This window comes from Mesoplodon densirostris, chromosome 1 (assembly GCF_025265405.1).
Source record: "Mesoplodon densirostris isolate mMesDen1 chromosome 1, mMesDen1 primary haplotype, whole genome shotgun sequence".
Taxonomy (NCBI): domain Eukaryota; kingdom Metazoa; phylum Chordata; class Mammalia; order Artiodactyla; family Ziphiidae; genus Mesoplodon; species Mesoplodon densirostris.
The window spans coordinates 46,305,310-46,317,352 of record NC_082661.1 but is presented as its reverse complement, the minus strand read 5'-3'; the positions used below and the strand labels follow the sequence as shown (position 1 = coordinate 46,317,352).

The 12,043-nt window shown below is 34.5% G+C and overlaps 1 protein-coding gene across 3 annotated transcripts in view; it reads right to left on the bottom strand.

Moving 5' to 3' along the window:
• Positions 1 to 3,708: 3,708 nt before the first annotated feature.
• The window catches only part of UBE2D1 (ubiquitin conjugating enzyme E2 D1), a 32,643-nt gene continuing 24,308 nt past the window's right edge, over positions 3,709 to 12,043 (bottom strand). The window contains exons 3-7 of one of the 3 annotated variants that reach the window (XM_060102736.1): positions 12,002 to 12,033; positions 9,387 to 9,464; positions 8,221 to 8,326; positions 5,319 to 5,412; positions 3,709 to 4,576 (exon numbers count right to left, since the gene is read on the bottom strand). In XM_060102736.1, coding sequence (XP_059958719.1) covers positions 4,531 to 4,576; positions 5,319 to 5,412; positions 8,221 to 8,326; positions 9,387 to 9,464; positions 12,002 to 12,033 — 356 coding nt within the window. In that variant the 3' untranslated portion in view covers positions 3,709 to 4,530. The remainder of the gene's footprint in view (positions 4,577 to 5,318; positions 5,413 to 8,220; positions 8,327 to 9,386; positions 9,465 to 12,001; positions 12,034 to 12,043) is intronic. The other 2 variants (XM_060102742.1, XM_060102753.1) reach the window with 2 other exon arrangements.

Sequence of the window (12,043 nt, the reverse complement as noted above, 5' to 3'; positions counted from 1 at the left end):
CTATTGACACACTGAACGTGTGCGTGGTCACTGGACCACCTAAACGGGTGTATCAGGAGTGCTTACACAAGTGGTGTCACAACTATTCCCCACAATATGTATATTAAGTTTACAATAAAATCTTACATGCAACTCACAGTGATCTTTTGCACTAAAAAGATTTTAACAAAAGCAAGCAAATGATATGAGGAAGCATAGCTCAGAACTTGTACATGTGCCATCATAATAAAAGCAACTTCCTCCTGGGGTAAGAAAGGCACATTCCTCCCTCTACAACAATAGAACCTAAGAGAGCGCTAAGTTTTTTAAAAAAATGTATCTTATAATACAAAAATGCCTCCAAGTACTAGAACTTTTAGGTGAATATTCCCTCCTCCTATTAGTTCAGTTCATTTACAATTTAAAACCACATTCTTACATATATTACAGGATAGTGAGAGCAGAAATTTAAATGTAACATGATACAAATAAGTGATAAAACACTATTAGGTTATCACCAATACACTATTGTGTTACAAATTATTTCTATTACCCAAAACATCAGCTGTCCACAAATTTTCAGTTATCACTACTACTGAAAAAACTCCTGGTCAAAGTGTATCAATATACAGTTTAGGAGTTGGCAGATGTCAGTACAAAAAAAAATTTTTTTTCAGAAATGACTAGTTATCTACACAGATGAATTTTTACAAGTGAAATTAGATGAATCTCTACCCGCTGCCCTGTTTGTACAACACAACTGTTAGAACAAAGAGAAGCACCGTAAAAAATTAGAACTTTCACGAATAATCTGCATTACATTTTAGGGCTATTAAACTGCAATTAAACTTCTGCTTTAAAGAAAATTTTCGGCATAGTTTACATTGATAGAGTGCTAGAAGTAAACTTTTAAAATTCATGCTTGTTATTTTATTATAGTAATAACCACAAAAGATTTAAACAAACTAAAAAGATAAGTGCTGTATCTTAACAGACCAAAGTCAACTAAAAAGATAAGTGCTGTGGGGCTTCCCTGGTGGCGCAGTGGTTGAGAGTCCGCCTGCCGATGCAGGGGACACGGGTTCGTGCCCCGGTCCGGGAAGATCCCACATGCCACGGAGCAGCTAGGCCCGTAAGCCATGGCCGCTGAGCCTGCGCGTCCGGAGCCTGTGCTCCGCAACGGGAGAGGCCACAACAGTGAGAGGCCCACATACCGCAAAAAACAAAAAAAAAGATAAGTGCTGTATCTTAACAGACCAAAGTCAACAATTTGAATACACTGAAGCTATATGGCCGTGGCTAGAGTATTAATCACATTTTCCATGGCTAGTCCTAATAAAAATGAGTAACAGGACCAATGATTCTACTACAGAACTCAAATTTTAAAACATTGGACTGGACTCTGAATCCAGGTCAAACTGACTACCAACAAATAGGATATAAATAGCTTCACCAAGAATCTCTCTTAACCCAAGAGGAAAATTCATTTCCCCAATCTTTCCACCTTAAAAATACAGAACTGTGAGAGAGGATTCTGTGAAACATCAATGACTAGAATCATGTACAAAGAAGATAAACATATCATTGTGATAAAATAATGAGAAATGAAAAACTACATGTGGTATTGTTTTTATTAAGTTTAAAAAAAAGTTACCCTTATTTATTTTGGGCTGCATTGGGTCTTTGTTGCTGTGCACGGACTTTCCCTAGTTGCGGCAAGCAGGGGCTACTCTTCATTGCGGTGCGCGGGCTTCTCATTGCGGTGGCTTCTCTTGTTGCGAAGCACGGGCTCTAGGCGCGTGGGCTTCAGTAGTTGTAGCACGTGAGCTCAGTAGTTGTGGTGCACGGGCTCAGTTGCTCCACGGCATGTGGGATCTTCCCGGACCAGGGCTTGAACCCGTGTCCCCTGCATTGTCAGGCGGACTCTTAACCACTGTGCCACCAGGGAAGTCCCAAAGGTTACCCTTCTGAATATTAACTCTTAGGGTTGCCCTGGTGCTCTGTGTTTGTGTTTCTCACCTAATACCTTTTGATCCTTTGAAATTGCTTAATTGACAAAGTAAATTTAAAATTTTCCCTAACAGAGTTCATGGAGGGGTGGGGGTATAACGTAAAGCAAAAATGAATAATTGTATATGATTTACACATGCACGTGTAAAGCTTGTTCGGGAATTAGAGATAGTTGGGGGGATGAGCGTGAGGTTACCCCTTACAGCCTGTATCATGGATTTATTGTATGTGGCAGTTACGAGTGTTCAGAATCCAAGACTTCAAGAGGTAGGATCGTAAAACTCCAAAAGACTATCCATTTTCCTTACTCCCAGGAGGTCCTTAAATTAATGGTTGATCTATGGAGGAAGGTCCTTGGCTTCGGATTTACAGTTAGGCAACTGATATACCCTTTGTTAGAATTAAACAAAACAACAAACCCAAAATACTGATCTGGCTGATCATTATGCCACTGCTGAACTTCTAAGATTTTTTAATTAATTATGAGAACTTGTGCTCACTCCTCAAGAGAGTGGTTGTACAATTGTACAATTCAGATGTAAGCAAAGGCAAACAGAGTTAGAGTGTTAGGCAAGTTTCAAAACTTTAATACAGAAAAAAAAAAGACATTTCCAAAAATAAATGCCACACAAAAGTTTTTTAAAAAGTGAAAGATATTCAAGAAACAAAACCCTTTATTATCAAAATATACTAAATACTTAAATCTAATGATGTTGAGTGTTCAAATTCTGGGCCAATGTAGCTTATAATAACATAGTAGTATTCTTCATGATATGGCTGTTTCAAGACATCACTTAATATAGTTACTTTTTAAACCTATATTTTCTTAAACATCCATTTCACAATTCATTTAATTATTTTACATTCATTTATAAAAACACATTTTTTAACAATGGGTTATTTTGTGCTTTATAATAATGAACCATGGTAAAAATACTTAAGTGATTTACATTCTTTGCTAATGACTACACCCATCACAGATTTTTGTACACTTATACAGCTACTAAAATAATCAGAAGAGCTACAACTCTTCTTAAAAATGACACTCAAGTTTGGTAAGCATGCTAATAATTAGAGACATTTTTCTTCCAAGTTAAAACTTTAGAACTTTCTAGCTTTCTTTAAAATCTGCAAAGATAACCTGCTCATTTAAATAATTTTAACTGACAATTTATAAGACAGAGGGAAAGTGTCATTTTAGAATTTTCTGTATAACTTCTACAGTAAAAAATGGATGTCCTCTTTCAAACTGTGATGGCATTAAAATTCTATTTTAGAAATTCTAGATTTTAAAATGTTAAGAAATACAACGTCAGTTATATCTAGAGGGGCATTTGAATGAATTAACCTAATTATTCTTCAGGTCTATAAAGACTTTTCTTCAATGTAGGTGACACTGTCTTACATTCATCTCAGTACCTTAGAAAATAATTCATTTTAGATGTGATCCAAGACAAATGCCAACATATCTTAAATTATTTTCAATAACAACGGACCAGTGTATATCATCCTCTAGATTGACAATTTAGTAAACAGATATCAATACAAACCTAAAGCAATAAAATTTATATAATTAATGGTGATTAGTGCCAAATACAACAGACTTCATCCTTACAATTTGGAATTAATTTCCATGCAAAATTTTATAGAGAGTATTGATCCTTACTTATAAAGTAATTTTTTATCTTTTTAAGTAATCAAGACAAATAGTAGAAAAAGCATTTTATTTAAATGGAAAAAGCTACATTAAGATCTGTAAAAGGTGTCAATATAATATTGCCTATACAGAAAAAAATTCAGATGTGAATAGCAACAAATAAAAGTTACACGTCTTCCTACTTAGCAGTGCAATTAATTCACATTGTAATAAAGTTAAGTCAAGTATAACAAAATCAAAACAAGTGTTTCTCCATAATCAGTATACTGAGAATTACAGTGTAAAGATCATTTCAGGTTTAAGGAATCTGCAATCAATCTACAGAATACCCTAAGACAAGGGAGACGGACAGTTAATTCATTTCATTATCAGCTGTTGGGTTTTTTCAATACTGTTCACAGGAAAAAAGTAACGAGTTGACATACATGTAAATAGAATATATTTAGTCTATACAGTAAAAAAATACAAATTATAAAGTGAGCTAACAAAGAATGAAATCTGAATACAGATTTATATAACTGACGACATCTTAGACAACACATACAGTATTTTTCATGTAAAAACATCTAGTTTCAGCAAAAAATAATTTGGTTGCTTTTCAGATGCACTGTAGATCTTGTAAGCTGAAGATGCAGATGTCCAAGTATCTTAAAAACCATAATAAATGTCTTTCTCAATGCATACAAAATGATAAATGCTCTCATCACAGTCTCAAGAATATTTTTGGAAGTTTGTTTTGTCTTGCTTCAGAAATACATTTAAAATGGGTAAAAATCAAAGGATTTCATGGTACAATGAAACAGTAAACGGTGCTCGATTTACTGCTAATGTTGAAAAAACCTAGATTTTACAGTACTCTGGTATATATGAAAATTTTTTTGATTTTACATTGCATATTTCTGAGTCCATTCTCTTGCGTGTCTGTTGTATCTGTAGACATACAAAAGGGATATAGTAAAAACATACAAATTAAATCTTTTAGAAGATCTATGTAAAACTGTATACCTTTTTTATGCTTAACTGCAATAATTATACATACACCAATTATTGGGTCAATGTGACTTAGGTTCATGCATAAATAAAACAGAAAACGTGAGCGATTTTTTAAACTAATGCATCTCTTTACAACCTATAAGAAAACGTACCTAAGTTATACACAACGAAATAAAGAAATCAATTTCTAATACAAATCTGTAAATGCCAACCCTGAATGGTCATTATCTGTAAAATGCAAATGAATCAATGGTGCCAGCAAGATGTAGCACCTTGAAAATTAGGACAGTTTAGGGGTAGTTAAGGATAACTTTTCCTGGGAGAAGGTAAGGAATATGATATTCAGTAATTTCCAATTATCAACTTTTTAAATTTTAAATTTACTACTTAGAATTATAGTTTGATAGTTACTATTAAAAAAACATGCATACTATGTAAACGCAGAACAAGTACTTTTAAATAGTAAAGGATGAAACAACAAGTGGGAAGGGATGAGATTTTTTTGTAAAAGGAGTAATAGAATTTAAAAAGAAAGGTTTACTCCACTGGATAGATAAACAAACTTAACATAAACACAATAAGCACAATTAAATGTACTTCAATACATTGATAATACTTTTGTTTTGGCAGACTACATAGAAATGCACCCAAATAGAAATTAATATAAGCAAACACTTACTTTTCTTTGTCTGATTTATAGATTTGTGCAATATCTGGTACTAAGGGGTCATCTGGATTAGGGTCACAAAGCAGAGAACATATGGACAATAAAACTAGATTTAAAAGAGAACATCATATTAAGTAGTGAGCTTTCTACTTTATATGAATTACACATGTGAAAATAATTGTACTGAATAGACAATAAACTTACAAAGAAAAAACCAAGATGAACACATTAATTTTTTAAATTACAAAATTACCATACAGTGTATATAATACAAAATTATTATCACTTTTGCAATTTTAAATTCTATTTGAATTTCTATTTATTTTAAAAATGTGAACCTCCAAAGTAGCTATTAACTTTTAAACTCAAGAGTTCTCTACAAAAATATTTTTTAGGTAACACACATATACCCCGGATAGTACATAGTTGGAAAAATATTAGAATAGCATCCTAACTTTAGATGTTTCTTAGATATTTTTTTTACTTTAATAAGAAAACTGTCCACTTTTTATTCTACTTTAATGCAGAAAATCTGTGTCCTAAACAGTTCAAGGTAAAGCAATCAAATCACAGTTAACAGTTCAAACTACTTTGGGAGATGAAGCTCATGCAGTGTTTTACTTGGGCTTAGAGCTAAAGAAGGAAGATCTGTAAGATCATTTTCAATGAATTTTTTTTATTCCATGTACATTATTTGTAGCAAATGCATTTAAAAATAATAGGCAGAGCTATCATTACATAACGTATATTTTTAAATATAAATGAAAATTGATAAATTATAGTAGTCGTTTCTTGCATGTTGTATCAAAATACTAATGCAAATAGCTACACTTAAAAAAATAAACAACTAAGTATCTGAAAAAGAAGGAAACAAGGACTCTGGTTCCTCATTTGTCTGCTTCCATGCCATCACTTCTGAGGGGATACGTGGAATCTTTGGAACAACATTCCATCTTCACCTTCCTCTACTATGTTCCTTTATCTTTTCCTACTCTTACAAATCCAAAGGTGAATTTATAAGGAAGGCAGAGATGACTCTTAAATGACTTGGAAAGGGGGTGCTACGGGCTAACAAAAACTAATATTTCATTCATCTTTTTAATCTTTCATCTGCCCAATGGAATTTCAAGCCTGTATATTAAACCAACTGGGTAAGTCATCTGGGCTCACACCTCCAGAAAGTTTTCAAACTAAACTCATGATAAAAAGCGAAATAAGACATTTAAAATATTAAAAAATGAAAAATGTACAAATAAAGAAAATATAAGCTACTTTATAAAATAGGCAAGAGGGAAGTTCCTCATCTCCCCACTCCTGCTGCCAAGAGCCCTGTGCCCTGATTTCACTATTATGCACACAAATCAAATGTTTTCAGATAAGGAAAAAGATAACAATATATAACATTCATTTGAATGCTTACTATGTGCTAGTTGCATAGTAACCATATGTGGTAATACTGTTATAATCCCCATTTGACATATGAGGAAACTGAGGCTGTTTGAAACTGTCCTTAAAGGACAGTTTCTAGAAGCTAACAAAACTATTTTTTATAAAAAGCTACCAATGGCAGAAGGTAAGTGTTCAACATCTGGCAGTCTGCGCTCTCTAAGTATTTAGCTGCATATGCTAAATGTATTTCATTTTGTGATCCTATTCCAGGAAAGAGAATATTAATTTGAAAAACCCTATGACACAGTATCTTTCCTATATCTAGTGTGTAATGGTTATAGTATGTGAAAGATTTTTAAAAGGACACTAGAATCTACATTAACATTTTATAGGGATATGTTAGATCAGAAAAACTGCCATTCATGAATAACTAACCGATCTGAAGGGCTGTTACTTATCTAATACTTGAAATAATCATGGCTATGGACACTGCTTCCTCTAAACCTTATCAATTTTTAAAACAAGTTATATATTCAGGTAGCATTTATTTAAAAAAAATTTTTTAATGACCATGGATTCCTCCCCCAAATCCTTCAAGAGAAACAGTTTTCTTAAATTTTATAAAAAGGGAAAACTACCAAGTTACTTTCAGGGGTAGATGGTTCTAACTCAAAACAATAACTCGGGCTCTCTTCTGTTAGAGAAACAAGACAAAATTAAGAGGCTGGCAAAGCAAATAACATTAGCTAATGAAACAAACGGCTTCAGATGCCCTATATACACATCTCATAATTTAGCAAAGAATAATGCTATGCAACTGTGAAAGTTGAGAATCTGCATGGATTATGTATCAGTCCTTACAATGATGCTATTGATTATTTGAAGTTTAGACTAACATGCTATATATACTACATTACTCTAAAGTGTGAAATATGTCTTTCATTTTTTTGGCCACACCATGCAGCTTGTGGGATCTTAGTTCCCCGACAAGGGATTGAAGCTGGGCCCTCGGCAGTGAAAGCGTGGAGTCCTAACTACTGGACTGCTAGGGAATTCCTGTCTTTCATTTTAAATCATTTACTTTATCTGCCAATCTGACATTTCCTCTGAGATGAAGTAAAATGTAAAGCTTTACTCATCATGTCCATAAATAATTCCATTTAATGAATGGGACATCTGGTCCAAAAGTCTTATTTTTACTTCTGTGTCTCTCTCTCTGTCCCTGTCTCTTTCTTTTTAAAGATAAGGCCCAAACTAAAGGGACGAAATGTCAACAGTCTTATCCCCAAATTCCTAGTTCTAACATTTTAAATCTCTCTCATTTCATCATTTAGATCTGTCCATCCAACCCCAAGCAAGAGTAATATAAAAGCTATGAAAGCAAAGCAAAGCAAAGCAAAGCAAAAGCAAAGCAGAAGAAAACACAGTAGATTGGTTTTTCTAAACTTTGGTCCCTAAGATATTGCTGCTGTATTTTTCCTGTCTCACTGTTATCAACTGTTGTAAATCTGATAAATGAAATTACCTTTTGATACAGTCAGAGCTGGTGACCATTGTGACCTCAGGATATCAAGACAAATACTTCCATTACTGTTTATGTTTGGATGGTAAATTTTTGTTGTGAAAGCAATCTAAACATAAAACAAAACAAAACAAAACTGTGACAATCCATGAACTATGAAAGCAAACAGAACCAATTTGCTCTAGGGTAAAATGTCCTCAATTTTATGTGATCTTAGAGGAGAAATGTATTCAACACAAATTGGATGAGCATCTACTTTATGTGCACATAGTTTTAGCTACTGACAATGTGAAAGCAAAGTCAGTTTCCTGCTCTCCCCAACCCCAAGGAATTCAGGAGTATTTTGGAAAGTGTGATAAATAAGTCTGTAATAGATGGTATGACTGGTTGAGTAGCACCTGAAGTAATTAACCATGGCTTTCATCAACCCTCGAAGCAATCCTTTTCTTAATTTGATTATCAATTGACACCTGGATCTAGAAATAGACTGCTGACCTTATTCCAGAGGAAAGTTGAGGGGCCCCAGCTTATTACCTGCCCTAACAAATCCACCAAGAATTCTAATCTTCCACGAGAGTTGTTACATCGTTTCATATATAATGTTAATTAGGTGTTTTTAAAAATCTAAAGTAATTATTTCCTCAGTGACAGAATTTGTTAATGGTTTTCTCCCTCATTGACACCCCCATCATTTGTTGGTTTCCTCTTTAGATCTAAGCTAAATTTAATAAGAATGTGCTTTAATCTTTCCTACACTAAATAAAAGGACTATGTCATATTTACTTTTGTATTCCCCAATGCAAAAGAACATGGTAGGTGCTCAATAAATGTTTGTTGAATACTTAAAAACTGAGAAAGAAGGGTCAGCCTAGGAAAGATATTACCCTGAATGGAAGAGTCTAACTCTTGACCATAAAAACTTCCCAAACTACACATATCTAATGCAGAGGGAAAGACAGGTAGGGAAGCTAATTTCTAGCCTAACAGATACTGCCTTCTGTTTACAGACATAATACAATATTTGAGTAAGAAAGCATATTTTAGATTCATTGATTTTACAGAACAGTTTGAACATGCTAACCTACCCACGGTCTTTTCATGAAAATACCTCTGGATAGAGAGTAAAACCCCTGACACAGGAGTCATGTCAATCATAAAAATAAAAATACCTTTGGTGGTTTAAAAGGATAGTCTGTCGGAAAATGTACAGTGAGAAAGAAGACTCCACCTTGATATGCGCTATCAGGCTGAAATTACAAAATAATCACATCAGTGTTTGATTACTATATTTATTATTAGTAACCCAAGATGATTCCCTCCAAACATACCAGTTTGAAAAAAATGCCATCATTTTGTCATAAGTTCAAATCATTTACCTTAAAAACAGGTTTCTCTTTGCAGGCATGAAGGAAGACTTTCCACCAATCATGCCAACATCATAGTTTAAAACAAAACAAAAATAGGACATACACAGTGGAGTGGTGTGACTTGCCCAAACAAATCTGTTTATGAGTATAGACTGTTAAAGATCAGTAAACACAAAAGACTGCTTTGAGAAAAGAATAATTTTCTGTAGCAGTAATCAGTATAAAAGAAAAGGGTTGGGGCTAGTGTTTTTCTTCTTAATTATAAAGCTTAAGTTCTCATGGTCTTTTAAGGGGCAAGAATAGAGATGAACTGAAAGGACCAACTTATGAAAAGAAAAGGCTAAGTGACACTGTTATGTAATTTAGACCTCAAATCTTCACTTAGTAACAGTTTACAAAACAACGTGGTAAATGCAAAAAAGCCCCAAATAAAACTAGATAAATTCAGTTTCATAGAATTATCGAATTAGGAATCAACTTTACAAGAGGAATTTAAGTTTGGCCATATCTCTTTATAGCAATTAGGAAATACTTATAATGTTACAAGCAAGGAAAAAAAAAGGATGATTAGAAAAAGGGAAAAGGGGGAAAAAAGTAGCAAAAATACCTTAAATTCTATTTTAATTCATTTATAATTAAAAGTATCATGTATATTAACATTTTGGTAATAATAGCAAGGCTATCATTACTTCCTCCTTAAGTTTCTACATATACATTAGAGGACCGTACCATATAATTATTCTTACTATACACATAGTTTAATTCTAGTTCATCAAAAATTATAAGGAACGTAGAAAATGTAAGTTAATTGCAATCAACAGATATGGTCTTCTTAGGTGTTCAAATTATATTATTGAGTGGCATATTTACATTACTACAATAAAGAGGGTATGAGTAACATAATTGTAACCATTTGCTACATGTGATTCACCTGAGAAATATTTGTGATGGGCTATAGTTCAAATGGTAAGGGTGAGACGATATTATTTTGAAGGTTTTTGGTAAGCAATGAAAATCAAATAACTAGATTCTTATTAAGTTGTTAAATAAATATGTTGCACTTCACCCTTTAAAAAACTAACTTAATAAAACAATTTAGTAATTTAAGACGCTTGCTCAGGACTCCTGCTCTGTAAATTCAATAACTGTTGTATTTTTTTTTTTTTTTTTGCGGTATGCGGGCCTCTCACTGTTGTGGCCTCCCCCGTTGCGGAGCACAGGCTCCGGACGCGCAGGCTCCGGACGCGCAGGCTCAGCGGCCATGGCTCACGGGCCCAGCCGCTCCGCGGCATATGGGATCCTCCCAGACCGGGGCACGAACCCGTATCCCCTGCATCGGCAGGCGGACTCTCAACCACTTGCGCCACCAGGGAGGCCCGACTGTTGTATTTTTTAAAAGTTAAGCATGAGGCAATATGACTGAAAACACTATGGCTGGGCTTCCCTGGTGGCACAGTGGTTGAGAGTCCACCTGCTGATGTAGGGGACACGGGTTCATGCCCCAGTCCAAGAAGATCCCACATGCCATGGAGTGGCTAGGCCCATGAGCCATGGCCACTGAGCCTGCGCGTCTGGAGCCTGTGCTCCGCAACGGGAGAGGCCACAACAGTAAGAGGCCCACATACCGCAAAAACAAAACAAAAAACCAAAAAAAAACCCAACACTATGCCTTACTAGATAAAGATCTTTCAAGGGAGGGAGGAGAGAATGATGTTAACAGAAACATGTTACTAATGCAGTCTTTACCCAGAAAGTAGATTTGAGCCGTCAGTGCCCATTCTATGCAATCAGATTTTTGCCCACAGAAAGAAAAGTCATAACTGCTTCTCAGGTGTAGAAAGAAATAATCTTAACAAAGGTAATAAGTATTAAGAGAAGCCAGTCATAGAATAGCAGGTAATTCTGAGTTCAGGACAATGCAACAAAAGAGGCAAATTCATGATGTGGCAACAATAGAGCCACTGCAATATTTTATCCGTTCCTCTCACACACAGGAACAGTGATGAAACTTATTGCAAATCGGTACTTGTTACTTGTAGGAATTCCATTATTGGGTTAATTAGACTTATTTCTAACCTACTAAAATGTTGATGTAAGAGTAATTACACTTAGTTCTGAACAACTGACTTTCTGTGTTTAAAAAAAGATAAACACGCAGCCTGGTTGCAAATTGTGGGTGATTCATTATTATGCATAATGATCAAGGATTTGGCAAAGTATTGTAAACGTGTTCCTAGCAAGTATTTGCCACCAGGGCACTAGAAAATCATCATAAATCCTTTACTCATATTTTGCTTTCTGAGTGATTCAGAGTACAAGAAAATTCAACCCTAGCCACAAACATCTGATCAAAGGTGAAATGCCAAGAATGAAGGATGGCTGAGGGGATTAATTTCACACAAATGAATCATACTTACAGGCCCCATAATAGTTGCTTGCCAGTGGAACACTGAAACAAA